Here is a 27400-nt window from a genome sequence, read left to right on the forward strand (position 1 = left end):
ATTTGAACATTTTACAGAGGGACAGAACACAGGCTTAAGAAGATTTCTGGCAGATTAAATTTAGTATAAGTAAATCTCTTATAGATATTTCTCTTCTGGTTCGTCCTGCTTCCACTTCAAAACCGGTCCCGCCCACACACAGCCGACACGGCATTTCTCCATTCCTATTCGTCCTCTTCCAAACTCTTCACCACACTGCCTGTGGCTCCTCTTCAAAACCGGTCCCGCCCACACGCAGCCGACACGGCATTTCTCGATTCCTATTCGTCCTCTTCCAAACCCTTCCTCACGCTGCCTGGACAGTTGTATGTTTTTGACACAGCGCAAGCTACTGAAGTACGCTTACAAAATAAAGCAAACTCTGCATGCAGTGAAAATTTACTTCTCCAGCTCGATTTCATGCTCAGAACCATCAACCCCTTCGCTAAATCATACAAACACATGCATGAAATCGCTCAGTCCAATCCAACAGCATCTGTACGAATGGCTTTCAAGGAAAACCCTAGGCAGGATTTATGACGATACAATGCCCCGACATGTCACACCGATGTTGCAGCAATTTTCGTAGGAGAAGATGGCGAACCGCCGGCCGAAAGGGACATTTGCATCTATCCCATAAGCAACTCCTGTGAACAGATTTCCATGCTTAATATGAATTGTGATCCTGTGGTTTACCTACTTTTATTCCCTTACAGAGACATTGGCTGGTACAAAGATTTACAACATGTTCCCGATAAAAGAACCGCCAAGCAAATAAGGCTTACTCAATGCCAATTTTATGCGTACAGATTAGCAATGAGGAATACATTTAGTATTTTGCACTCCAGTGGTGAACTATTCCAACAGTACATCGTAGATGCGTATGTTAAAACAGAGGGCGCGCATCTCAGCTATCTCAGGTTACATCAATAAGATCTGCGCGTGGAACAATACAAAAGACTATCCGACACACTGCAAGCAAACGCTGAAAATAACAACGTACGTGTAGGCAAAATGATCATATTACCGCCCACATTTCCAGGAAGTCCAAGATACATGCAACAAAACTATCAGGATGACATGGCCATAGTACATAAATTCGGAAAGCCTGATTTATTTATCACTTTCACATGTAATTCTGCTTGGCCGGAAATTCTACATGCACTGTCGAACACCCAAAGACCAGAGCACAGACCTGATATTGTAGTACGAGTCTTTTGGATTAAGCTTAAGGAATTACTTAGAGACATTCTACAACAACATCTTTTTGGGGTTGTTATTGTTTTCTAGGGTTAGATCTTTCGACTCATTATCTGTCATCTCCATCAAAACACCTATTCACAACCTATAACCTGTAATAGCGACTCTGTGGAGTGTCTTCAGCCCACAGTGTCTTCAGCCATGTCGAGGAAGGCGCCTCAGACAGACGGGACCTGGGAGGTAAGTGCTCTGTCCAATGGCAGTTGGCCCTGGGGGGCCGAACTTGCGTTTTATGTTGCAGGCATGGACTGCCCGGTACCGCATCGGTGGCAGACGCGTGCCAATTCACGGGCCTTCGTCAGAGCGGCGGCAGCAGGAAGAGCTGCGGAGAAGGAGTCTCTGCAGCTTGGAAGGCCGTGAAGATCATTTTAAAGAAAGAAAATGTTCAAAGTCTGATTAATGATTGGTTTTTATTTAAAGCTCTTTTTAAAAATGTACACATTTTTTGCCACCAGAAAGGTTGTTACATCGGCATACAACACATTTTTATTTTACTGAAGCAACTGGAACAGTATTCAAAATAATGTAAATGCATTTTGATTATTAATTATGCATGAAAAAGATAATTTTATAGTTCATGCACTGTTAAAATATATTAAATGTAATACCGTTAGTGAAAATGGCACATTGCCAAAAAACAATGCAATTCAAAAAACTCCATTGTCTATTTTTTTTGCTTGGTGAAGTGTAGAGTTTTTGGGTAACTGATTAATTGATATCTGATGTTTTTTCAACTATTATTAGAAACAAAAAAAATGATAGCATTCACTTCTCATATGAGTAATATGCAAAGAAAAAAAATCACAATACAGTGGAAATTCTATAATTGTACAGCATTTGAAGTAATGTTTGTATCTGTGTTCCCTTTCTGCCCACAATTTTGCATCTGTACAATTGAGGCTCCTTCCATGATCTGAAAAAAAAAAAAAAAAAAAAGGTTATTATCCATATTACTAACCGAGAATGGTAAACCGGATGGCATGGGCGCAGGTACACGGCGATGGGACCATGAGACATACTGCGCAGGCGCGTACAGCACGCATCTCATAAACCGCAAGCGACGTCGTATCCACCGCGAACGAAGGAGTCACGGCCCAAAAACGAAAGAGCTCAACTGACGTGAATAAGAAATGAAGCAACAATGCGCCCATAGCTAATGACTAATGACACAGCCACACAAAAAAGAGGATTCTGCGCTGCAGCCCAGATTCAAACGGAAGAGGCTACGGAGGCCCCACAGGTCCACAAAGATAGTACAGAAGGCGTGGGAAAGTACGAAAGGCAAAGGCGCCTACACAGCACAGTGAAACCCGACATAGTTCGGAAGGCGCAGGCATCACTGCCATATTGTGAGTGGCACTACTGCGGAGTGAAGGCGCAGGCGTCACCGCCATATTGTGAGTGGCACTACTGCGGAGTGAAGTTAGGAATAATGTGCTGCTTGGGACTGTAGAAACCGCTGAACGCTTTACACCAAATTCAAACACAATACAGCTCAACGATACAAACACGAGCCCACCTGGATAAGATCAATGAACACAGGCGCCTACAACGCGTGTCTGAAACTGCAGAAGCAAAGCAGGCACGGGTTCAAAACGAACGAACTCGACTGACGGATATACAAACATGAGCCCGCCTGGATAAAATCAATGAACGCAGGCGCCTACAACACGCGTCTGAAATGCCGCGGGCACGGCTCCAAAACAAGCGAGCTCGACTAATGTATTTCAGGATACCCAACGCCAGGGGTAGGCAAGCAGGGGGTGAAGCCCCCTTGTTTCAACTAATCGAAAGATTTTTCTATTAATGGAAAAAGTATGTTACACAAGCTACAACATGCTCCTGCTTTGTTAACACTTATTCACCACATTAAATATTCAGATAATTTCTGATTATTACATATTTGTGTGAAAAGGTTAAAAGGTAATATTCAGTTATTTTCATTTTGTATGGTTACATTATTAATAATTTAAAAATACCCATTACAGAAGATACATTTTGCCTTAACAGGTACTGTAAGTCTTGTAATATTCTAACCCACGTCATCCAGACCAGGATCACAGGGGCTGGGGATCTGGAGTTTATCCCAGCCAGCATAGGGCACAAGACAGGAACAAACCCTGGACAGGGCACAAGTTCATTGCAAGACAAACACAACCCACACACACCAGGGACAATTTTGTGTCATCAATTCACCTAACCTACATGTCTTTGGATTGTGGGAGGAAACTGGAGAACACGGCGAAAACCCACACAAGACACGGGAAGAACATGCACCCAATCTCTTTGCTGCAAAGAAGCAGCACTACCACTGCCCCACTGTGCCACCCTAACAAGTAAGTGAGAAGACATAATGCAATTATTAACATACTGTACATTGCACTAATGATGATAGAATTAGTTTCATAAATCTAAGTAACAATACAGCATTCTGAAACTTAATCTAGTTCAGTGTTGTGCGGCACTGAAACAGCAGCTCTCGATATAAAGCAGGAGCCAGCTCTGCAAGTCTTACTTACAGTATGAACACTCAGACTTAGCCAGTTTAGAATACAGAATTCACCTAATGTGCAAATCTATTGGTTTTAGAAAAAACACCCAGAGGAAAAAAAACACACAGACAGAAAGAGAACACATACATTTTACAGGAACAGTCACCAGTCTTCATTTTAAATAATTAAGGGTCCAGGCCAGATAATTATCCTGTAATTTATTATGGTATTTAATAAGACATTTATTCATTGATCCACTATAACATTTTTTGAACATGTTTGATATTATTACAGAGTTACAGGGAGCTGGAGCCTACTTTGGCAGCATTAGCTGAAAGGCATGACTCAAACCTGGTTGGGATACCATTTCATCACTGTGTGCACTACAATCTTGGGTTGACAATTAGCCTTAGCTCCATATGTTTAGCATGTTGGAGATTGTTAGAGAAATCCTAGTGTATTGAGAAAATACACATTGACACAGAGGGGACATGTAATTTTCAGAGACAACCATCAGGCCAAGAATGAAACCCAGGTCCCTAGAAGTGGAAGTCAGTCAACCTACACACTGTGCTGCTATAATGTCCTCATTTTCATCCAATTCTTCTTTTTGTAATATTTCACCATACTTTATAAACTGGGTGGCACGATGGCGCAGTGGTAGAGCTGCTGCCTCGCAGTAAGGAGACCTGGGTTCACTTCCTGGGTCCTCCCTGCGTGGAGTTTGCATGTTCTCTCCGTGTCTGTGTGGGTTTCCTCCCACAGTCCAAAGACATGCAGGTTAGGCGCATTGGCGATCCTAAATTGTCCCTAGTGTGTGTTTGGTGTGTGCCCTGTGGTGGGCTGGCGCCCTGTCCAGGGATTTGTTCCTGCCTTACATCCTGTGTTGGCTGGGATTGGCTCCAGCAGACCCCCGTGACCCCGTGTTAGGATATAGCGGGTTAGATAATGACTGACTGACTGACTTTATAAACTTAATGGATAAGAATGTGCTTTACTTTGTATTTAACAAATAGACACTTACCTTACCTTTTTATTCTTCTTATCTTTTCTTGGGTCTACTCATTGGTGTTTTGCGGCTTAAGGCTCTTAATTGCTGTGGGGACTTTATTAGTTTCATATTGGCCAAGGTGGATAATTGCTTTGTGAATGATTTAGAAGATGATGATTTTGAGGCACCAAACTGTTTTGTTGACAAACTTAGCGGCGCACGTAATGGACTTGCTGGTGGAGCACTGGCTTCATAAAAAGAAGGGAGCATGATAATTTGGGGTGAACCAGGGGGTGCAGAAGATTCTGAGCCATCACCCCCATTTCCTGCATTTCCATTCTGGAATGATCCATCAGCTGCTTCAGGAAATATACTTGTTGGGCCGGAGCCATCCAATGGGAAGATGAATATTTGTGGACTAGATCCCCCACCTGCACCTGCACCTCCACCTTTACCAGCTGCAGGGCCTGATGACTGAGACTTGCCATTTGATTTTGCACCTCCTTGAGATCCACCAGGAGGGAAAATAAGAAATGGAGAGCCGGGGCCACCTGACTGAACAACAGGACCACTTGAAGCAGAACCATCAGGTGGAAATATGACAATTGGTGCTCCAGGAGCTGAAGCAGATGAAATTGGAGGACTCGAGGAAGAAGAATGTGCTTGCCCTTCTGGTTTTCCAGCAGGTGATGAACCAAATGGATTGATGATAAATACAGGAGGTGATTGTTGAGATGGTCCTCCACCTGCAGCACCTCCTCCACCAAAACCAGCTGCAGTACCTCCCCCTCCTCCAGAAGATGATGAACCATAAGGAGGTATCATAAATATTTGTGGTTGTTGAGATGGGCCTCCACCAGTTGGCCCTGCACCTGCATCAGCTCCTCCACCAAACCCAGCTGCAGTACCCCCCCCCTCCTCCTCCAGTAACTACTGATCCTCCAGAAGATGGTGAACCATAAGGAGGCATCATAAATGTGGGAGATTGGTGAGATGGTCCTCCACCAACTGGCCCTGCACCCCCAGCAGCTCCCCCACCAAATCCAGCAACAGCACTCCCCCATCCTCCTCCTCCTCCTCCAGCAGCCCCTGATCCTCCAGAAGATGGTGAACCATAAGGAGGAATCATGAATATTGGTGGCTGCTTAGATGGACCTCCACCAGTTGGTCCTGCACTTCCACCAGCTCCTCCTCCTCCCCCACCATATCCCACAGGGGCACCACCCCCTCCCATTGATGTGAAAAACATCGTTTGACCTCCATTATCACCTCGTCCAGAGGTTCCAGTGGAACCACCCTGAGGTCCAGCAGAACCAGGGAAAATAACAAATGGGGAACCTGATCCTCCTCCTTGAACCACAGGACCACCTGAACCACTACCATCACCTGGAACTATGACAAATGGTGCTCCTGGAGCACTAGGTGAAGATGGGGATGATCCACCTGCTGGTCCACCATAACCAGCACCACCACCACCACCTCCTGCTCCAGCTATAGGTCCTTGTCCTGGAGCTGGTTTCGATCCTGGCAGAGAACCACCTGGGGAACCAGAGGATGGTGGAAAGATGATAAAAGGGGACCCTGGTCCAGCAGACTGAACCACAGGACCACCAGGTCCAGAGCCATCTGGTGGATAAATGACAATTGGAGTCCCTGGAGCTGGTGCTTGGGAAGCACCACCAGTACCACCAGGCGGTATTGCAGCAGATGCATGAGCTCCTCCTCCATCTCCTCTTTCCTCTTCTCCATTACCACCATTTCCGTCATAAAATGGTGGAAATATAAAAATGGGTGGGCCTGGCATTGCTGGAGCTGGTGCTGGAGCTGCTTGATGTGGAACTTCTGTATGTGATCCAGCAGAATCTGCTGCTTCGGAACCACCACTAGGTGGAGCAAACACAAATATGGAAGGAGGTGGAGGGGGTGGAGGAGCCACAGGAGGTGGTGGTGGTACAGGTTTTTGCTGTCCCCCTCCTTTTCCTGCTGAGTCTGACCCACCAGATGGAGGAAAGATAAATATGGGAGGTGATGGCTGAACAGGTGCTGGTGGAGGAGGTGCAGCTGGCACTGGGGCAGGAGTCTTTGCTTGAGCTGATTCTCCTCCTGCTGGGCCTTGTGAAATGATAAAGATGTTAGGCATTGCTGGGGATGCCGCAGGAGCTTGCACTGGTGCTTGTGCTGGAGGTTGGCTCTGCTTTCCTGATTCACCCTTAGAAGATCGTCCAGATGGAGGGAAAATATAGATAGGAGACCCAGCAGCAGGAGGAGATGGAGGTGGTACTGGTGGTGGTGCTTGCATACCAGCTCTGGGACCAGCTTCACCTCCCCTGCCACTGGGAGGACATGGGCTGATGACAAATACATTTGGTTGATTTCCTGATCCTGGGCCTTGGTTACCTATAATACGAGTTATAGGTGATGGCTGTGCAGCATCCTTTGATTTCTTAGACTCAGATTTTGCAAATGGGCGAATAACAAAGATATTTGAACCTAAGGAGGATGTGGATGAGGGTGGTTGCTGATTTTGATCCCCTGGAATGACCACAACTTGAGGAGATGATGGAGCAGATGATAGAGCAGATGGTCGGGGTGCTTTCAATGGATAATCTGACTTTCTAATTGATGTTGACTTAATGCCCTGTTGTATTATCTGTCAAAGAAAGAAAGTTAAAACAGTTAACATCTTTTATTCATACATCCATTTTAAAACCGTCTTAATCCATATCAGGCAGGACTACTACATCTCTGGAATAGGTGCCAGCCCATTTAAGGATACACTCAGGAGCACACCTGCACACACTCACTTACTCACACTGAACTAAATTAGAGTTTACAGTGAACCTAACAGATATGCATTTTAGGCATGGAGAGAATGTGTAAAGTGCATATGAACAATAATTGCTTGAATCACTTTACTCCTCACTGTCTTGCACATGATTTAGCATTATATTAGGATATTTTGGCATATGCTGATACTGTTAACCAAGAGGAAAAGGTGAAATGATCAGGATAAACGTTTCTTTAACTCGGCCCCTATCATCCAATTTGTGTTTTAGTTGAATTACAGAAAGGTGACATTAGGGATAGTAGAATCTTCCATATTTCAGGGATTTTATATATATATATATATATATATATATATATATATATATATATATATATATTTGTTATGTAAGGAAAGGCAGAATAGAAAGTTCCTCCATCAGTATGTGATCTGGATGACTACACAGTCAAAACTTGGAATCGGGTCAGTTAAAACTGTGTGCCAAGGGACTTTTCCTGAGAATTTCTGCTAGAGAAGTGCATCGCTGTTATTTTGAGTCTCAAGTCTGGGTTGAATGCTCAAGAATCTACTAGAAGTCAGTTGACTATGTGTTCTGATGTTGCAAGGTGGGCACATGTGTGAAAGAGACCTGCTGAACAAGATAGGCAGGTGGGATTTAATCATATCTTTAATGATGAAACAAACTAACCCAGCCATAGGGTGATGCACAAACCAGTGTGTTTCTTCGTGCCAGTCCCAAGCCCAGACAAATGGGGAGGGTTACGTCAGGAAGGGCATCCGGTGTAAAATTTCCGAGCCCTGGGTTAACAACAACCGCCACCAGAACTGTTAGACAACAGGGTGCTGGCAGAAATAGGGCTACTGTTGGCTGAAGAAGGAGAAGAAGAGGGGGGAGACATGTCTGGAGGCAGGAGGAGAGGAGGAAGGTAAAGAAAGTGGAACTGAGGGTAGAAACTTTGAATGTTGGCAGTATGACTGGTAAGGGGAGAGAGTTAGCAGATATGATGGAGAGAAGGAATGTTGATATATTGCACAGAGTAATGATTATGAAGCTGGAAATTGGAGGTGTGATGATGAATGGTGTTAGTGCATATGTCCTGCAAGTTGGGTCTGCGATGGATGAGAAAGAAGATTTTTGGAGTGAGTTGGGTGAAGTGATGAACAGTGTACCCAAGGGACAGAAAGTGGTCATTGGAGTGGATTTAAGTGGACATGTTGGTGAAGGGAACAGAGGAGATGAGGAGGTGATGAGTAGGTATGGTGTTAAGGAGAGGAATGAAGAAGGTCAGATAATAGTGGATTTTGCAAAAAGGATGGGCATGGCTGTGGTGAATACGTATTTTAAGAAGAGGGAGGAACATAGGGTGACGTACAAGAGTACAGGAAGATGCACACAAGTAGATTATATGCTTTGCAGGAGGGTCATTCTGAAGGAGATTGAAGATTGCAAAGTGGTGGCAGAGGAAAGTGTAGTTAAACAGCATAGGATGGTGGTCTGCAGGATGACGATGGAGATCAAGAAGAGGAAGAGAGTGAGGGCAGAGACAAGGATCAAATGGTGGAAGTTGAAAAAGGAAGACTTCAAGGTTGAGTTTAGGGAAAAAATGAGACAGACACTGGGTGGTAGTGAAGAATTACCAGACAGTTGGGAAACTACAGCAGATGTAGTAAGGGTGACAGCAAGAAGGGTGCTTGGTGTGACATCTGGAAAGAGGAAGGAGGAAAAGGAATCCTGGTGGTGGAATGGGGAAGTACAGGAAAGTATAGAGAGGAAGAAGATGGCAAACAAGAAGTGGGATTGTCAGATGCAGAAAATAGACAAGAGTACAAGGAGATAAGGCACAAGGTGAAGAGAGAGGTGGTGAAGGCTAAAGAAAAGGCGTATGATGAGTTGTATGAGAGGTTGGACACTGGAGGGAGAAAGGGACCTGTACAGATTGGCTAGACAGAGGGACCGAGCTGGGAAAAAGGTGCAGCAAGTTAGGGTGATAAAGGATAAAGATGGAAACATACTCATAAGCGAAGAGAGTGTGTTGAGCAGATGGAAGGAGTACTTTGAGAGGCTGATGAATGAAGAGAACGAGAGAGAGAAGAGGTTGGATGATGTGGAGATAGTGAATCAGGAAGTGCAACAGATTAGCAAGGAGGAAGTAAGGACAGCTATGAAGAATGGAAAAGCTGTTGATCCAGATGACATACCTGTGGAAGCATGGGGGAGTTTAGCAGAGATGGCAGTGGAGTTTTTAACCAGATTGTTTAATGGAATCTTGTAAAGTGAGAGGATGCCTGAGGAATGGAGAAGTGTACTGGTGCCGATATTTAAGAATAAGGGGGATGTGCAGGACTGTAATAACTACAGGGGGACAAAATTGATGAGCCACAGCATGAAGTTATGGGAAAGAGTAGTGGAAGCTAGGTTAAGATTTGCGGTAATGATTAGTTACCAGCAGTATGGTTTCATGCCAAGAAAGCGCACCACAGATGTTGATGGAAAAGTATAGAGAAGGCCAGAAGGAGTTGCATTGCGTCTTTGTGGACCTGGAGAAAGCATATGACAGGGTGCCTTGAGAGGATCTGTGGTATTGTTTGAAGAAGTCGGGAGGGGCAGAGAAGTACGTAAGAGTTATACAGGATATGTACGAGGGAAGTGTAACAGTGGTGAGGTCTGCGGTAAGAGTGATGGATGCATTCAAGGTGGAGGTGGGATTACATCAGGGATCGGCTCTGAGCCCTTTCTTATTTGCAATGGTGATAGACAGGTTAACAGACGAGATTAGACAGGAGTACCCATGGACTATGATGTTTGCCGATGACATTGTGATCTGTAGCGATAGTAGGGGGCAGGTTGAATAGACCTTGGAGAGGTGGAGATATGCTGTAGAGAGGAAAGGAATGAAGTTCAGTAGGATCAAGACAGAATACATGTGTGTAAATGAGAGGGAGGTCTTTAGAATGGTGAGGATGCAAGGAGTAGATTTGGCGAAGGTGGATGAGTTTAAATACTTGGGATCAACAGTACAGAGTAATGGGGATTGTGGAGAGAGTGCAGGCAGGGTGGAAAAGAGTGCCAGGAGTAATTTGTGAGAGATGGGTATCAGCAAGAGTGAAAAGAAAGGTCTTCAGGACAGTAGTGAGACCAGCTATGTCATATGGGTTGGAGACGGTAACACTGACCAGAAAGCAGGAGACAGAGCTAGAGGGAGCAGAGTTAAAGATGCTAAGATTTGCATTGGATGGATAGGATTAGAACTGAGTACATTAGAGGGTCAGCTCAAGTTGGACGGTTGGGAGACAAAGTCAGAGAGGCGACATTGCGTTGGTTTGAACATGTGCAGAGGAGAGATGCTGAGTATATTGGGAGAAGGATGCTAAGGATAGAGCTGCCAGGGAAGAGGAAAAGATGAAGGCCTAAGAGAAGGGTTATGGATGTGGTGAGAGAGAACATGCAGGTGATGGGTGTAACAGAGCAAAATGTAGAGGACAGAAAGATATGGAAGAAGATGATCCGCTGTGGCAACCCCTAATGGGAGCAGCCAAAAGAAGAAGACGAAGAATGATGAAACAAACTAATGAGCAAAACACATTCTGATGTTCTTTATGTATTGCATTCTTGTTTGTTCAGACTTGAGGTAGATAGTCTATCCACAGATTGTGAAGCAAGTTTGGTTGGATTCAATGGATTTTTCTTCAAGTTCCAGTTTTTTTTTTTTTGTTCTTTATTTCGCCTTATACAATTTCTTGTATTAGGAATTTGTTAGTTTTCGTATATCCCCTTGGGGTCAGAGCACAGGGTCAGCCATTGTACAGCACCCCTGGAGCAATTAAAGGTTAAGGGTCTTGCTCAAGTGCCCAGCAGAATAGGATCTCTTTTGGCAGTGACGGGGATTCAAAACGGCAACCTTCGGGATACCACCGCAGATCCTTACCCTCAGAGCCACCACTCCGTCCTAAGTTTCATCAAGTTAGTTGTCCTTATCAAATACACACCAAGTTATCTTGTAAACAAACTCACCTCTTACTGATGGTGGTCACGTTTTATAATTAAAATAGCAAAATACCCGCGCTTCGCAGCGGCGAAATACTGCCTGAATATTTTAATTAAGAAAAAAGTAAACATTTTTAAACTGAGGGAAAATATACAAAAAATTATTTGTTAAGGATCTCTTTGTATACCACGTTGTCAGTTCGTCCCTCCGGTTGTAATATGATCAAGCTGTGCGCTGAGCTTACTCTTGAGCATGCAACATACAGTTGGCCATGTGAAAAGCAATCCTGCCTCAAATCAATGCCAACCTTTTGTAGTGTTTGTCCTTGAGACTTATTAATTGTCATTGCGTAGCAGAGCCTTACTGGAAATTGAACACGTTTGAATTGAAATGGAAGATTAGATGGTATAACGGGGATGCGAGGAATAAAAACTGTGTCACCTGAGGCACTGCCAGTAAAAATAGTTGCTTCAATTAGGTTGTTTTGTAGAGATGTGACCTGAAGTCTCGTGCCGTTACAAAGTTTTGGTGGCTGTAAGTTTCTCAGTAACATTATCGGTGCCCCAACCTTCAAAATGAGATTATGCTCAGGAGTGCCTGGAGGATTTAGAGTGTTGAGAAACTCTATCGGATAATGTACCACGTCTTCTACTTCTACAACTGAATCAACAGATTGATATGTCTTTGGTTGTGAAGGTAGTTCTTGAAGTAAAATGTGGTTTATAGTCGTAGTCATGTCATTTTTTGGTGTCAGGATAGCTCTCTCTCTTAACCATGTGTTGTGATGTGAGATTTTACATATAACTTGATGAATATTTTGTACTGTATATCTTTATTTGTAATTTAGACAAAGCAATGTAATTTAGTGTTTCCCCCCCCCCCCCCCCTTTAGGAATGGGTCTGTTTGAATTTTACAACAGGAAATGGGGGATGTGTGTTTTAAACCAGTTTGGCAAGTGTTTCTTTGCTAAAGTCATTTCTACCCCCGCAAATGGGCTAAGGTGTACTTTAACATATGGTTTGGGGGCAGGTGTTAAGATGTTCTATTTCCCCCATTGGTCTGAGGTATGGCTGTTTGGAATTGGCTTGTCTCAGAGGCCTTTAAGTACCATGATGTCCTATTGGCTCGAGGGGTTGGACAGAACATCTATAAATGTATGTGTTTAACCTCACACTCTCACTCTTACCAACCAACATATGATGAAGAAGCATCTCTCTTGCTAACCTGAAGAGAACACAATGAACAGCACAGCTCAGCAGCCATTTTGAACAGACATGTGGCTGAAAGCTGAGCATCAATGATGCCTTAACTAGAGACATTTAAGTAACCACAAGACTGTGTGCCACCTGAACTACATATCATCATTTAATCAGGTTGTATGGTTGCCAATATTCAAATATACTTTGCATTTTGTTATTATTTATGAATATTATCAATAATACTAATACATTGTTTAAACTGTAACTTAAATTCTGCTTGTCTTTTACTACATCTAATTGCCTAAGGTTATAGATATAGAAGGGAAGGTGGGGATAAGTTATATACAATAATACCTTATAAACAGTGGTAAATCTGTGAGATTAGGCATTCTAAGGCTACATATTAATAATACAATAGGGGAAAGTAGAGCAATATATATTACTCTACCAAGACAAAACACCATGACACGTCATTTTGGTGGAGATTTCGTAGATCGGGCTAAATATTTTGAAGAAGGCTTTGTAAGGTATTCACGATGAGACAGAGATTTGTAGGAATATTTATTTTACGATTTTCTTGTATGAAGGTGCCATCACCTATACTCATCAGAAGAGCAGAGAACTCCTCGGCTTTTTTGTCGCCTTTCAAATGAACTCTCATGTTTATTTTTAAAGTAGCAACATTGATTTGTGGCCATAGGTATGAAGATTTCAGAGATGCTTTAACTTCATCAGCGCGTGTTCCTCTGGGCACGACTGGTAGGGTTTGGCGGAAGTCTCCAGCCAGTAACACTGTCAAGCCTCCCATAAGTTTGTTGGTGTTTCGGATGTCTTGGAGGGTCCTGTCTAAAGCCTCAATACCTGCTCTGTGTGCCATAGTGCATTCATCCCAGACAATAAGCTGACAATGTCGCAGCACTTCAGCCATGTTGCTCTGCTTTGATATGTTACACATGGGGGATTCAGTATGGTTGAGGTTCAGAGGCAGCTTGAAAGCTGAATGAGCAGTTCTGCCACCCTCTAGAAGAGTTACAGCAATGCCAGAAGAAGCCACAGCTATGGCAATGTTACGTTTTGCTCGGATTTTTGCAAGGAGAACGTTTATTAGGAATGTCTTACCAGTTCCTCCTGGAGCATCAAGGAAAAACACCGTGCCAGTGGCTGACGCAACGCTGCTCATGATTTGGTCATAAACTAACTTTTGGTCACTATTTAGCAACCGCTCATTATTTGTGACTATATTGGCCAATTGCGAGGTGTTGTAAGATGTCTCTTTTAAGTACTCGGGATTTGATGTAAGTTGTGCCAGTTCTGTTAAAGGTGAAGGCAAACCGTAATGATGAAGAGATTGACCTCCAATACCAATTACATAGTTTTCAAGCAACTGTAGACAGTTGTTATAGATCAAATTTAACCACTGGTGGACTTCTGTTCGTATATGATCTCTTTCAGTCTGTCTCCTAATATCTTCTGCTATGCTGTCTTTATGTTTTTTCCATAGGTTTAAGGGGTTTTCCATTTGGCAGAACACCAACATGACAGCTGCGGAGTACCTTATATGGGCAGGCAGTCAGGCAAAGAAAGGGATTCAAATAACTATAATCGTAATAAACGAACAAAACAACAGCAGAGAAGCCGCGGATTAAATAAAGGAAATGGGTACCTGAACAGTAAACTAAGTGTAAAATATCTAGACAATAACTATAACAGTCTTAACAAATGAACAATAACACAGCGGAGAACCCGTGGATTAAATAAAACCTACACAATAACTGTAACAATCGTAATAAATGAAAAATAAAACAGCGGAGAACCTGTGGATTAAATAAAAAGGCTGCTTCCTTGGCGAAGCAAGGAAAAAGGATGGTGTTATATGTCGTTCGTTTATAAAACAGTGGAGAAGCTGTGAAAAGGCTGATTTTTCTGCGAGTATTTGGCGGCACCCGCACGAAGTTGCTTAAAACAACAGCAGAGAAGCCGCGGTTTAAATAAAGGAAATGGGTACCTGAACAGTAAACTAAGTGTAAAATACCTACACAATAACTATAACAATCTTAACAAATGAACAATAAAACAGCAGAGAACCCGTGGATTAAATAAAACCTACACAATAACTATAACAATCGTAATAAATAAACAATAAAACAGCGGAGAACCCGTGGATTAAATAAAAAGGCTGCTTCCTTGGCGAAGCAAGGAAAAAGGACGGCCTTATATGTCGTTCGTTTATAAAACAGTGGAGAAGCTGTGAAAAGGCTGCTTCCTTGGCAAAGCAAGGAAAGGAATGAACACACTGCAGCGAAGAACGGCCTTATATGGGCAGCAAGTCAATTACGTGGGAGGCGTGCTGATTTCCGCAGCAGCCACACTTATGAATATGCTAAGCACAGTCCTTCACCCGCAAATATTTACCTTATATGGGCAGGCACTCAATCACGTGGGAGGCGTGATGATGCAAGACGCAAGACGCAACCGCCTCACACGGCGACTGAGCTGCCCGCTATGGCCGTATACAGTATACGAAAGTAGGTTCCAGTTATGACCGTTACGCGTAGAATTTCGAAATGAAACCTGCCTAACTTTTGTAAGTAAGCTGTAAGGAATGAGCCTGCCAAATTTCAGCCTTCCACCTACACGGGAAGTTGGACAATTAGTGATGAGTGAGTCAGTCAGTCAGTGAGTGAGTGAGTGAGTCAGTGAGGGCTTTGCCTTTTATTAGTATAGATAATCTGAGCATAATTTTGACATTTTGCCTGCTATATGCAGGACTTGTTGTGGACTAAGTTGGGCTGAGGTATGAAAACCAGCTGTTACATTCACAAAATGTTTATTGTGCTGATAATCAGATACATCAGAAGTACCATGTGACAAACAAGAGTATTTTTCTTTATATGGTATTTGTTATTTTTTTTAACAGGGGCTAAATTTATTTTTTCACCGGAGCTCCTTACTCTTGAACATGCTACATACAATTGCCCATGAGTAATACATTTATGCTGTAGATCAATTCTTGTTTTTCCTAGTGACTGGCCTTAGTTTTTGTTAATGGTCATTTAAACAAAACAATTGTAGAGGAAACTGTATTATTTTGAATTCAAACAGGTAATTAGTAGGAATAATGGGAAGTTAGGGTATAAATATAATTTCATCCTCCAGCACATCCTGTAACAATGGTAGCTTCAAACAGATTTGAATCTAACCATTTGATCTGTAATCTTGTACTGTCACAAAATTTTGAAGTTATTAGATCAAAAGCAATATACACTGACAACACTGACTTTTACTGGCGGCACATTTACTTGAAGTGTGTAATTAATTCAACTTTTAAACATTGTACAAAAAAGAACAGGAGAAAAGAAATAATATGGTGAATTAGGTACAATGTCCCAGTGCATGAAGTGCAACCAAATTATTGGTGATGGACTTTTTAGATGGCAGCTTGTTCCTTCTCATCTTTTGTTATTACTTTCACATAACATATTAGTTGATTTTGGGGCTGAACGCTAACATTCAATTTAGTGTGGGATGTGGTACACTGCAAGTGACCCATTAAAACACACTATAATTTTCACCTCGTGTATGTTCTGTCCATGAGGGACTCCTTTACTGAGTTGAGTGAGCGTTTAAACTCACTAAGTCATTTACACTATTAACAATCCATGCGGGACAACCTCATTTCGAATTTGTATATATTTTATACCGCGGTGCGCAGAGTAAGAAGAAGCTGACAGATTAGGGAGTTTTGCATGTCCCCAAGGTGGCAACTTTCTAAGCACATCTTCTTTGACCTTAACAGCACTTTTGGCCTTCCACTTTGCTTTTGGTTGTGGCCTTAATTTGAAAAAAGCAACAGTCCTATTTTCCGGTGTGATTCCTTCCCCTCCTTCACTGTGCTCAGTAGAAAAATGGATGCAGACCCTAAGAACAGCCCACTTGTAAAACTTTATTACCAACATATATAGTCAAATCAAAAAACATGTGTCAGCTAATTTTCTTTTTCTACAACATCACCAAATTTCAATCAAATAAAAGGTTTTTGAGTTTTTGGAGTATTTAGTGTTTCTGTTGTTGCGGAAGGTTTAACCCTAAATACTGCAAATGCCTTCTCCCCTACATGTACCATCCTGCCAAAGTTCTGCTTATTAAGTAAACAGGAAATATATATTTTTTTTGATGAATGAGTGACTGAGTCAGTCAACTTTGCATTTTATATACAGCATATTTAATATAAAATCCTCCCATATACAGTATATATGGGTGGATCTGGCAAAACTAGGCAATTGTTTGACAATATGTGTCTTATTTTCAAATATTAAAAGAGCAATAACCATAATATGGCTATACTAAGTAGAATGTGGATTACATAAAATTTGATGTACATAATAGGGTGATGAGCCTGAAAAGTCAATATATGTGATAACTCACCATCTCAGGTAATAAACCTGTTTTATCTAATAAAATCTATTTATTAAGAATTCAAGACACCAAATACAGTACGTATAACCTGGGCAAGGGCTACAACATTTACAAACATCTATAGCATGAATGATTACAAGTGAGCTATAGTAAGCTTTGTTACAAATAAGGCAGTATTGCTTGTGAGAGTTTATTACAGATGCAAATGTTTATCACATTTCAAATACAATGGTCAGCCCCTTTTTACTACTTCAGACACATGGGCATTAGGAATGTTTAATAGGTTTGTGCGGGACAAATATAGGGAAGAAATTAAATGTGGCACCATTGCTAACATTTTTGCAATCTGTTTCCTTAGAAGGAAGAAGGAGAAAAGCCCAAAAGACCACTTAGGTCACGTCAATTGTCACGCAAAGCCAAGACCGTTGTAGTAGCAGAGATATTTAAACTGAACGACAACTAGAAGTCTGCAATCAGGCTCAAACCGTCTTTGGTGGAGATCAGTTTTCAACGCCCTGCAAAACTAATTTTTGAAAAGCAACCATCTATTGATTTCTTCTGGCACAATTGTGTCCCATTCTAATCCTTTAGACATTACAATTGATTGGGACCTTTTATGTTCTATCATTATTTACAGCTGTTTAAGAACTAATCATTGTTAAAAAGTTCTAAAAAGCACAGAAAATAATTCAAGGAACAATTTCCCAGTGAAAGTTTTAATCTTACTTTTATATTTGTCTTAAAGTTAAGGAAAAAGGAGACACACGCTATTCTTTTACATTACTGAAGAGTGTTTTATGCATTTTTTTAAGAATAGGAGTGTGCAGCCTGTAAATGCTCAGCCCATAAGCTATGAGCCTTTCCTGTAGGACTAATACTGTATACTCGATCATGACAGTTAAGATACATGACGAATTAATCAATGACCCTAAGCTGTCATGTATGAACAAAACATGCTAGCAAGGCCTGAGTTACGGGATGTGTAAATAAGCATCCACAATATTGTATGTACTATTATGAACAAGTATAATCACTTTGCCTAAGAGTTATCATTTCTACATGGTAGGAGTTAGTTTTTCAGCAATTATGTCAGTTGGAATATTTTGTAACTATAGTATCACCAGTTTCATCTGTTTGTCAACATTTATGTAACAGCATGTTATTTTAATAAAATTCATGGTTGTTAACACATTCCAAAATTCAGTTGTGAGAGCAAGCTTATTAAATGACTGGTTGGATTTTCACTTCTTGTATGTTATTGGGAAAGGTTTTTTGTTTGACTAGTGACAGGACCTCTAAATGGAATGTGGTGCCCTGGCTGAAGAGGATTGTTTAGTTAATAAATGGTAATATATCTTATTCTATCACTATATACATTTTCTGTGGTCATCAGTTTTTCTTGCTAATGATGTTGATATGGTAGATACAGTGCATCTGGAAAGTATTCACAGCGCATCTCTTTTTCCACATTTAGTTATGTTACAGTCTTATTCCAAAATGGATTAAATTCATATTTTTCCTCAGAATTCTAAACACAACACCCCATAATGACAACGTGAAAAAAGTTTACTTGAGGTTTTTGCAAATTTATTAAAAATAAAAAACTAAGAAATCACATGTACATAAGTATTCACAGCCTTTGCTCAATACTTTGTCGATGCACCTTTGGCAGCAATTACAGCCTCAAGTCTTTTTGAATATGATGCCACAAGCTTGGCACACCTATCCTTGGCCAGTTTCGCCCATTCCTCTTTGCAGCACCTCTCAAGCTCCATCAGGTTGGATGGGAAGCGTCGGTGCACAGCCATTTTAAGATCTCTCCAGAGATGTTCAATCGGATTCAAGTCTGGGCTCTGGCTGGGCCACTCAAGTACATTCACAGAGTTGTCCTGAAGCCACTCCTTTGATATCTTGGCTGTGTGCTTAGGGTCGTTGTCCTACTGAAAGATGAACCGTCGCCCCAGTCTGAGGTCAAGAGCGCTCTGGAGCAGGTTTTCATCCAGGATGTCTCTGTACATTGCTGCAGTCATCTTTCCCTTTATCCTGACTAGTCTCCCAGGCCCTGCCACTGAAAAACATCCCCACAGCATGATGCTGCCACCACCATGCTTCACTGTACGGATGGTGCCAGGTTTCCACCAAATGTGACGCCTGGCATTCACACCAAAAAGTTCAATCTTTGTCTCATCAGACCAGAGAATTTTCTTTCTCATGGTCTGAGAGTCCTTCAGGTGCCTTTTGGCAAACTCCAGGCGGGCTGCCATGTGCCTTTTACTAAGGAGTGGCTTCTGTCTGGCCACTCTACCATACAGGCCTGATTGGTGGATTGCTGCAGAGATGGTTGTCCTTCTGGAAGGTTCTCCTCTCTCCACAGAGGACCTCTGGAGCTCTGATAGAGTGACCATCGGGTTCTTGGTCACCACCCTGACTAAGGCCCTTCTCCCCCGATCGCTCAGTTTAGATGGCCGGCCAGCTCTAGGAAGAGTCCTGGTGGTTTCGAACTTCTTCCATTTACCGATTATGGAGGCCACTGTGCTCATTGGGACCTTCAAAGCAGCAGAAATTTTTCTGTAACCTTCCCCAGATTTGTGCCTCGAGACAATCCTGTCTCGGAGGTCTACAGACAATTCATGCTTGGTTTGTGCTCTGACATGAACTGTCAACTGCGGGACCTTATATAGACAGGTGTGTGCCTTTCCAAATCCTGTTCAACCAACTGAATTTACCACAGGTGGACTCCAATTAAGCTGCAGAAACATCTCAAGGATGATCAGGGGAAACAGGATGCACCTGAGCTCAATTTTGAGCTTCATGGCAAAGGCTGTGAATACTTATGTATATGTGCTCTCTCAATGTTTTTTATTTTTAATAAATTTGCAAAAGTCTCAAGAAACTTTTTTCACATTGTCATTATGGGGTGTTGTGTGTAGAATTCTGAGGAAAAAGATGAATTTAATCCATTTTGGAATAAGACTGTAACATAACAAAATGTGGAAAAAGTGATACGCTGTGAATACTTTCTGGATGCACTGTATTGTAGTCTGACCTTGCAGCACATTGCATATGTGCTGCTTTTTATTTCATTTCAAGATTGAACAGTTTTTAAAAATTGTCTTTCACTCAAAGTGCTCCAAAAATGATCTATGTTTAACACCGTTTATAGTTTCTATTCTAATTGCATGTAAAATGAGCTGATATGTAACTTAAATGCCATCCTCATTTGTCAATATAAATAAAAACATATCTCATAAGTAAGTCAGTATTAGTCATTACGATGAAACAATACAATATAATTTGCAAATGCAATTTTAAATTTGTCACATATTGCTACCTCAGCAGGAAAAGCAGTTTTCATTAAATGTGATGAGATTAGATGAGATTAATTGTTAACATCACCACTGTAGTAGGCACACAGCCTTATTTGCATACCCAGCAAGGAGGCAAAGGGGGCGTCATCTCCTTAACTGAGTCTATTCTAACCCTTAGTTTTAAATGAAAGAATTTTAAACACACTTTTTTCACTTAACTTGATCCATAACCTAACCACTAACCCCCAATTCATTCAGAGGCAACTCTGGGTTCATTTCTTTATTTAAATACTACAAATGGGAAATAGCCAGCAGATTTCATAGTTTGTCAACAGTATTTTGCATTAATTTCTGATCATTTGTGAAACAGTTAAGGGGCAAAGTACACTACTGATGATTTTACTTTTGTTTTGAGTCTGTATTGTTTAATAATCAAATATTATACATACTAGTTATTTAGCCCGTTACAATAACGGGTGCTAGAACAGTAGTGCATAAACATTAGTAGGAACAGTGTATATTAAATGGCAAGGGACTTTGACCTCATTTTTTTTGTTGGTCGTATTTTTCTTTCTTTCAGCCTTTCTTTTGTTGATGTTTACTTGCTGAGCTGACCATTCTTCGTGGGCTGCCACCGTGTATTGTGTGTCTTTAATTTTCTGTGACAGTAATACTGTCTTGTACGGCTCTGTTCAATAAGGGCGCGCACAAAAAGGTGAGCTTCAAAAGGGCGACCTCAATTGAGCGCGCCAAAAAAAAAGCGTTCGTAGATAATTTAGTTCAAATGGCTCTGGAATATGTGAAGAGCAACAAAGGTGCAGATCTTTATTTACATGCGCCTTTATTCGCTGCGCCCAATTGAGGTTGCCCTTTTGAGGCTCGCCTTTTTGTGCACGCCCTTACTGAAGGATGCCTGTGCGCGCCCTTATTGAAGGATACCGTCTTGTACGTCCGCTGGCTTGTATGTCCGCTGGCTTGTATGTCCGCTGGCTTGTATGTCCGCTGGCTTGTACGTTTGTAATATACCTTTAACTTTATCTGGCGGTAATACAGGCGTGCGTCGGTAATATGCCTTTAATCTCCTCTGACAGTAATACTGGCTTGTATGTGGCTGTAATATGCATCACTGTATTGTGTACCTTTAATTTCCTCTCGCAGTAATACTGGTTTGTATTTCCGTAAAACGCCTCTAACTTTCTCTGACAGTAATATCACGCATCGCACCGTGCCCCGCGCATGCGCACTTCACCAGAAGACACCCACACACACGGACACCTGGACGCACACAGGGATTTTATATATATAGATAGTACATTTATAATTGATTAATGTTTATAAATACATTGTTCTTATGCTTTATGAATCTGCTAAGCAAAGTTAATGTTGGAGAAAGTCAGAAATTCAAACATTACATTTTGTTTGAGAAGAGGTTATTATAAGACAATGAATACCAATTAATAAAATAAAGAATATAACTTATTCTATAATACCAAATTTTAATAGTGAGCATTTGTTGTTCCTTCCATATTTATTGAAACTGAAAGTAAAAGTTTCACTTGAGCAGTTGCAATGGCTCCTTTTCAACTGAAATATCACAGACCCTCACAATTTCAGACACCTCTACAAATGTTTCCGTAGTCCTGTTTATTTAGTAGTGCCATATCCTATTTTCAATATGACCAGATTTCTTTTTTATTATTGTGCTACTGGGCAATATTTGATTCCCTTTGGTCTTTGCAATTTATCAAATGATTCCCTTTTCCAATAGCAATTTTCTTTTAAAGTGATTCTTAAAGCTGTTTGCCTTTTGGTCATATAATGGAAAATCATTAGGTAACAATGTTTGTCTATTAAGTTTTTCAGTTATATTACCTTTGTCTAACTATTTTCAGTAGGGTGAGTTAATCTTTAGTATGCAGCCCCTAGCTAGCCCATCACCTTCAGTATCATTTACCTTCCTCTCTACGTAACACAGGATGATCTAATATCCCAAATATGGACCTCTTTGTAATAGATTAACATGTTATCACCTATATGCCAAATATTGTCTTGTACATTAACACACTATAAACACTTTGTCTAACAAAATATTATCAGCACAATCTAATTTGTAGTGCAATACAAGAGTACGTCTGCTTGTATTGGTGTGCTCCAAAGGTATCTTTGTTTAAATAAATTTCTTATATATTGCTGAATTCTGAAGAATATTTTAATGTATGTTCAACCTGAGTCAAGAAGAATTCCATATCAATCAATGGATTTTGAAAAATCATTCTGCTTATGCTCCTCCAGTTCTCATAAAAATAGATATATACCTAATTTTTGACTTGGCCCATTGCTTGTGTGTCTTAAGTTGGAGTAGATTCTCCATGATCTCAAAGGCACCAATACCTCTCAAATGCTTTCCAGAAGCTTATTCTAATGATTTGGAGCTTTTCATAACCTCTGGTAGTCAGGTAAATGATTTCTCACTTTCTCTTTGACCAACCCACCCACTATAGGTAATAGCGAAGGTCAAAAAACAAAAACAAAACGGAGTACCATTATGAACAATGCTGCACATCCTCTCTCTGACACACTAACACTGAGGACTTTCAGCCAATGAACCATTTAGCAGAAGTGTGTCAGGAAACACTCCTGGGGCTCCCTTATGCCAACAGAATAATGCCTCAATGTATTGGGACTGGCAGTCTTCTAGATAATTCCTATTCCTTTGTTATTCTTGCCTGCTATCTAATGATTTTCTCTCAGCACTGATTATCTGTGTGCTTACACAAGAATAATGACTAAAAGAGGACACAGGTGGAGTTTTATTTAAAACCTTGTAGATATTTTTTGACTACTCCATCTTATATCTAAGAATACATTGTTCCTCTTGTTCTTTAAACACAAAGAAGGGACCAACACTAGTCCATTGTAGAACACACTGTCTCAAACCAGCTGGTCAAAATGTTGGATGAAATTCTAATATTCTAAGGAATTATGGAGTTAAGTACGTGCTGGTTGCAGAGAAACCCCAGGCTGAGAATCAAACCAAGTCCATTAGAAGTAGTTATTAACAGTTAATATGCTTAAAAATAATATAGCACTTTTTAACATAGCAGAAAAAAAATGTAAAATGACAGCAACACATTGCAAGAATCTTATTATTTCTAATAATTTGTTATTGTCAATGACATAGTTAATAAAACATTTATAGACTTAATAGATGGTTTATTCTTAGTGATAAGTGAAACAGCATAGTTTTGTTTCACATGCAGTTTTGCACAATTGCCCCCTAAAGTTTGTTTTGCATGTGATTTTGCAATAGCAAAACATAAAACTTATTAAAATTAGGTTTTTAGTGTTTTAAAGTTTTTGAGGCAAAAAGCAAAGGGTATTAGCTGTAAAGGTTATTTCGAAGCTGAAATTGCTATTTCTTTGATAGGATACCCTCCACCACAGTCATAATCTTCCATAGCTCCTTCAACATGGCCTGCATACTCACAATACTGCCCATCTATGCTCTCTTTTTTCCAGCTCCAACTGGCATGCCACATACCTGGGTGAATGGATTTTAGCAGTGGAGCAGAGTTTCCTTAGTTGTTTAGCTCATTCCCTGCCTAGCTACTCCACTTTTCATTACCCTGCATCAGAATCAACTATGCCATACATTTGCACATGGAGGAAAAAGTTGCAAATGAGAAGAAAAAATACATGCTAATCACACCGATTTTGCTTATGATTTATATTGCGTATTCAATTTTGCACAATTTGTTTTTTTTTTTTTTTTGCTCATTACTTTTTATAATGCATACCTAAAGTAAACAATGACCAAATTATTATTAAATTAATGAACTGAAGCACTCCCCTTGGAGTTGTGATGGGTAGTCACACTAACTAATCAGCCTTAGCGCTGCCCATATTATTAGCTAATATATTTAAACTAATTTGAAATCATAGATTGCTACTGCAAACTTTTTTTAAACAAATAATTACTTCTCAACTTACTTTCTGAACATCTTGATTTTACGATTGAAACCCTCACATGTTTTGTTGTTTTTTTTTTATTTTGTCTATCATTTATATCAGATATCCTTTATTCAGTATAATGTTACTTGTACTAGAGTTTAAAGTGTATTACAAGTAGACAAAATGAAAACAACAGGTTGACATTGATATACAAAAAAAAATTGCAATTATTAGTTCTCATTTCTGTTTACTGTTTGCTTACTGAGAAATACAGGTTTATAATGCAGCACTATACATACTGAGATGTCAATGAATAAAATACATAACATGTACAAGAAGCAAACACAAGGTGGTGCTAATGATACAGTCCATAAAAAGCATAATTGAAAATCATCAAGGTTATAATTCCATTGTTTCACAATTATAACTTGTTCAACATTTGATTAGCGTATTTAAATATATATACTGATTCCTTAATTTAAAATTTAATAATTATTTAGTAATGGGTTATTATTGTGAGAAATAAGTCGTAAATATGAATTAATGCTGTTCATTCTTGTATATTTAAATAAAATATAAATCCGCAACAATTACATAGTATATTTCTATTTTCAAACCCATTTAATTCACAAGAATCAGTCCTAGTTACAATGGGTGCAGGGAAGAAGGCAACAATAAAAGGAGCACCAGGCTCATCACACGGGCCACTCACACCCAAAAACCCACACAGAAACAATTTGGAATTTTCAATCATTCTAACAGTAAAGTCTTTGGAATGTGTGATTGAAACTGTAGTACTCGGCAAAAGCCCATGCTAACATGGCCAGAGTGTGAAAGCTTTGCTACAGACAATAACTCGGCAAGGATTCAAATGCAGAATCCTGGATTTTTGATACAGAAACTTTAACCCCTTTGCCAATAAATTTAAATATTAAATTATTTATTTATTACTGTTTAATTATTATCATGTATATATTTACACATTGCACAAATGTATGTATATATTACACACACACACACACACACACACACACATATATATATATAGATATATACAGTATATATAGTTATAGATATAGATATATAACATACATGTGTTGTACTTGTGTAAGAGGGACAGCAATACACCTATAATTAGACTACCAAGTCATGGCTAATCAAAAATCATTTAAATTAGCCTATATTGGTAAGAACAACACCATAAATAAATTCAAAGCGTACTTACAGGGGAGGATAGGGAGGTGCCTAACACCCACAATAACAAAAATAATGACTTCATCTTAAAGTCTGATTCATTCCTGAAAAACAGAGGATACAGAATATAAAACTAACTATAAGACGTATTAAATCTATCCATTGTTTTTAAATATATCAGGTTAGAAAGAACAAAATTAAAAATATGTACACTGTAATGCATTTGGAAAAAAAAGAAAGGAGTCACTCAAATGCTAAAAACAACAAAAAATATTAATGTTGTTAGCCTTTATATTGTACCAAGAGATAATAATTGACTGTTATCCTTATCTGTACACAAATTCACCTTACTATTTCCTAAAACTCAACCCATTTTAAGATGCAACAATTAAACCATATAAGTCATTTTGTGCACATTAAGAAACACATGTAAACAGTAAACTGCCATATTAAAATTATTTCACTACATACAAATTAAATAAAACACTCTTCTTTTTCTTACTTTTGAGTGAATGTTGCAATTGTTATTGACGCAACCCCAGAGAATGATACTAAAAAAATTATTTCTTAAACAAAAACTGTAATTAACAGTTACCTGAGAAGGAAGGTTTTGCAGTAATAATAAGTGTTTCAAGAATTGTTTCTTATTTAAAGTGAAATACTGTACATGTCCAGGCGTTTTTGAGCTGCAATTTAAACTTCAGTTAGTAGCAGCTATGTCCAATGAATGCACAGCAAAACCCCAGTGTAAAATTACCCGCAGTCATTCGGCTCCTATTATGTGGCACAGATTCATATATGAGTTTTTTTTTCTTGTTTGGTAACCAAAAATTAATTAAACAGGCATTTGAACAATTCCAGTATTATTTATATGGTTCTTATGGTTCTTTTCATTTTATTTGTTTTTTAGATTGTATTTTAACTTTGAATCAGTTAAATTAATGAAGTATTTTCAATGGCAAGGCAGGGGCACAGAATGGATTTATGTATAAAAGATAAGAATAAAATACAAAAAAATGCAATATACAGTATATATTCATATGAGTAACAGTAACGTCTGTGTTGTTGTGTCTTCTTATATGTTAGGGTTCTTAATGATGGCCACGTATTGCAGGCTAGTTGGACATAAAAGTAAGAATTTCACAGTTCTCTTTATATATGACAGTATTATTACTATTACTAAACAGCACACATGCATCTGTTATAGCAAAGAGACTGGCAGACTAGCAACTCTCTAGACTCATGAAAATGCTGAAGAGTCAAAGTATATCAAAATGAAGTGTGAAAAAGTGAGAAATAAATAAGGGAAAACAAAGACTGTATAAAAATAATAAAAACAGCAGAGAAATAAACCTCATTCAAGTACCAAACACTCAAGTACCAAAATCCTTTGCATAAAACTCTCCCTTGCATGTCAGGCTAATTTTCTTTCCTTGACAATGAAAGTTTTGAAACCCCTTGTTTGGCTCCCTATGGCCCTAAGTCTTGACTATCATTTCTGTGGTCAATGTATACAGTCAGTTACGTAGGCTAGAGCTCTTTCTGGTGGCTCCCAGTGTCCATGCACTCTTAAATTTCAAGGCCCCTTTTTTGCTACCTGTTTTAATTTGGCAACTTAAAAGCTATATTATAAGTTAGAGATCTCTTGCTATCCCAGCATGATTTCATTCTGTTATTAATGATAAGGTCAGGCATGCCTAAGATATTCTGGGTTGTCTAACCACCACAGCTGGAAATATTTTACTGGTCTATGGCATCCTTGAGGACTTTCATTGGCTTTTTTTGCGGTGTGACCTTTCACAGTCACCCGGGTCTTATTTTCCGTGGCTCTCCCACAC

At 40.0% G+C, this 27400-nt stretch overlaps 1 protein-coding gene across 5 annotated transcripts; it reads right to left on the reverse strand.

Moving 5' to 3' along the window:
- Window positions 1–1630: 1630 nt before the first annotated feature.
- On the reverse strand, window positions 1631–26281 carry LOC114652087 (loricrin-like). Of its 5 annotated transcripts, none has more exons than XM_051928299.1 (6): window positions 26158–26280; window positions 25594–25666; window positions 5779–7372; window positions 5580–5621; window positions 4756–5468; window positions 1631–2152 (listed from the first exon to the last, which is right to left on the reverse strand). In XM_051928299.1, exons 2-5 carry the CDS (start codon window positions 25645–25647, stop codon window positions 4774–4776), a joined length of 2385 nt encoding a protein of 794 aa, XP_051784259.1. In that variant the 5' UTR covers window positions 25648–25666; window positions 26158–26280; the 3' UTR covers window positions 1631–2152; window positions 4756–4773. The 5 variants fall into 5 exon arrangements, with proteins under 5 accessions (XP_051784259.1, XP_051784261.1, XP_051784258.1 ...); XM_051928301.1 differs by having other exon boundaries at window positions 5580–5594; window positions 5905–7372; window positions 26158–26279; XM_051928298.1 differs by having other exon boundaries at window positions 4761–5621; window positions 26158–26281.
- Window positions 26282–27400: the final 1119 nt, after the last annotated feature.

The sequence above is a fragment of the Erpetoichthys calabaricus genome, chromosome 5, assembly GCF_900747795.2.
Source record: "Erpetoichthys calabaricus chromosome 5, fErpCal1.3, whole genome shotgun sequence".
Classification (NCBI taxonomy): Eukaryota; Metazoa; Chordata; class Cladistia; order Polypteriformes; family Polypteridae; genus Erpetoichthys; species Erpetoichthys calabaricus.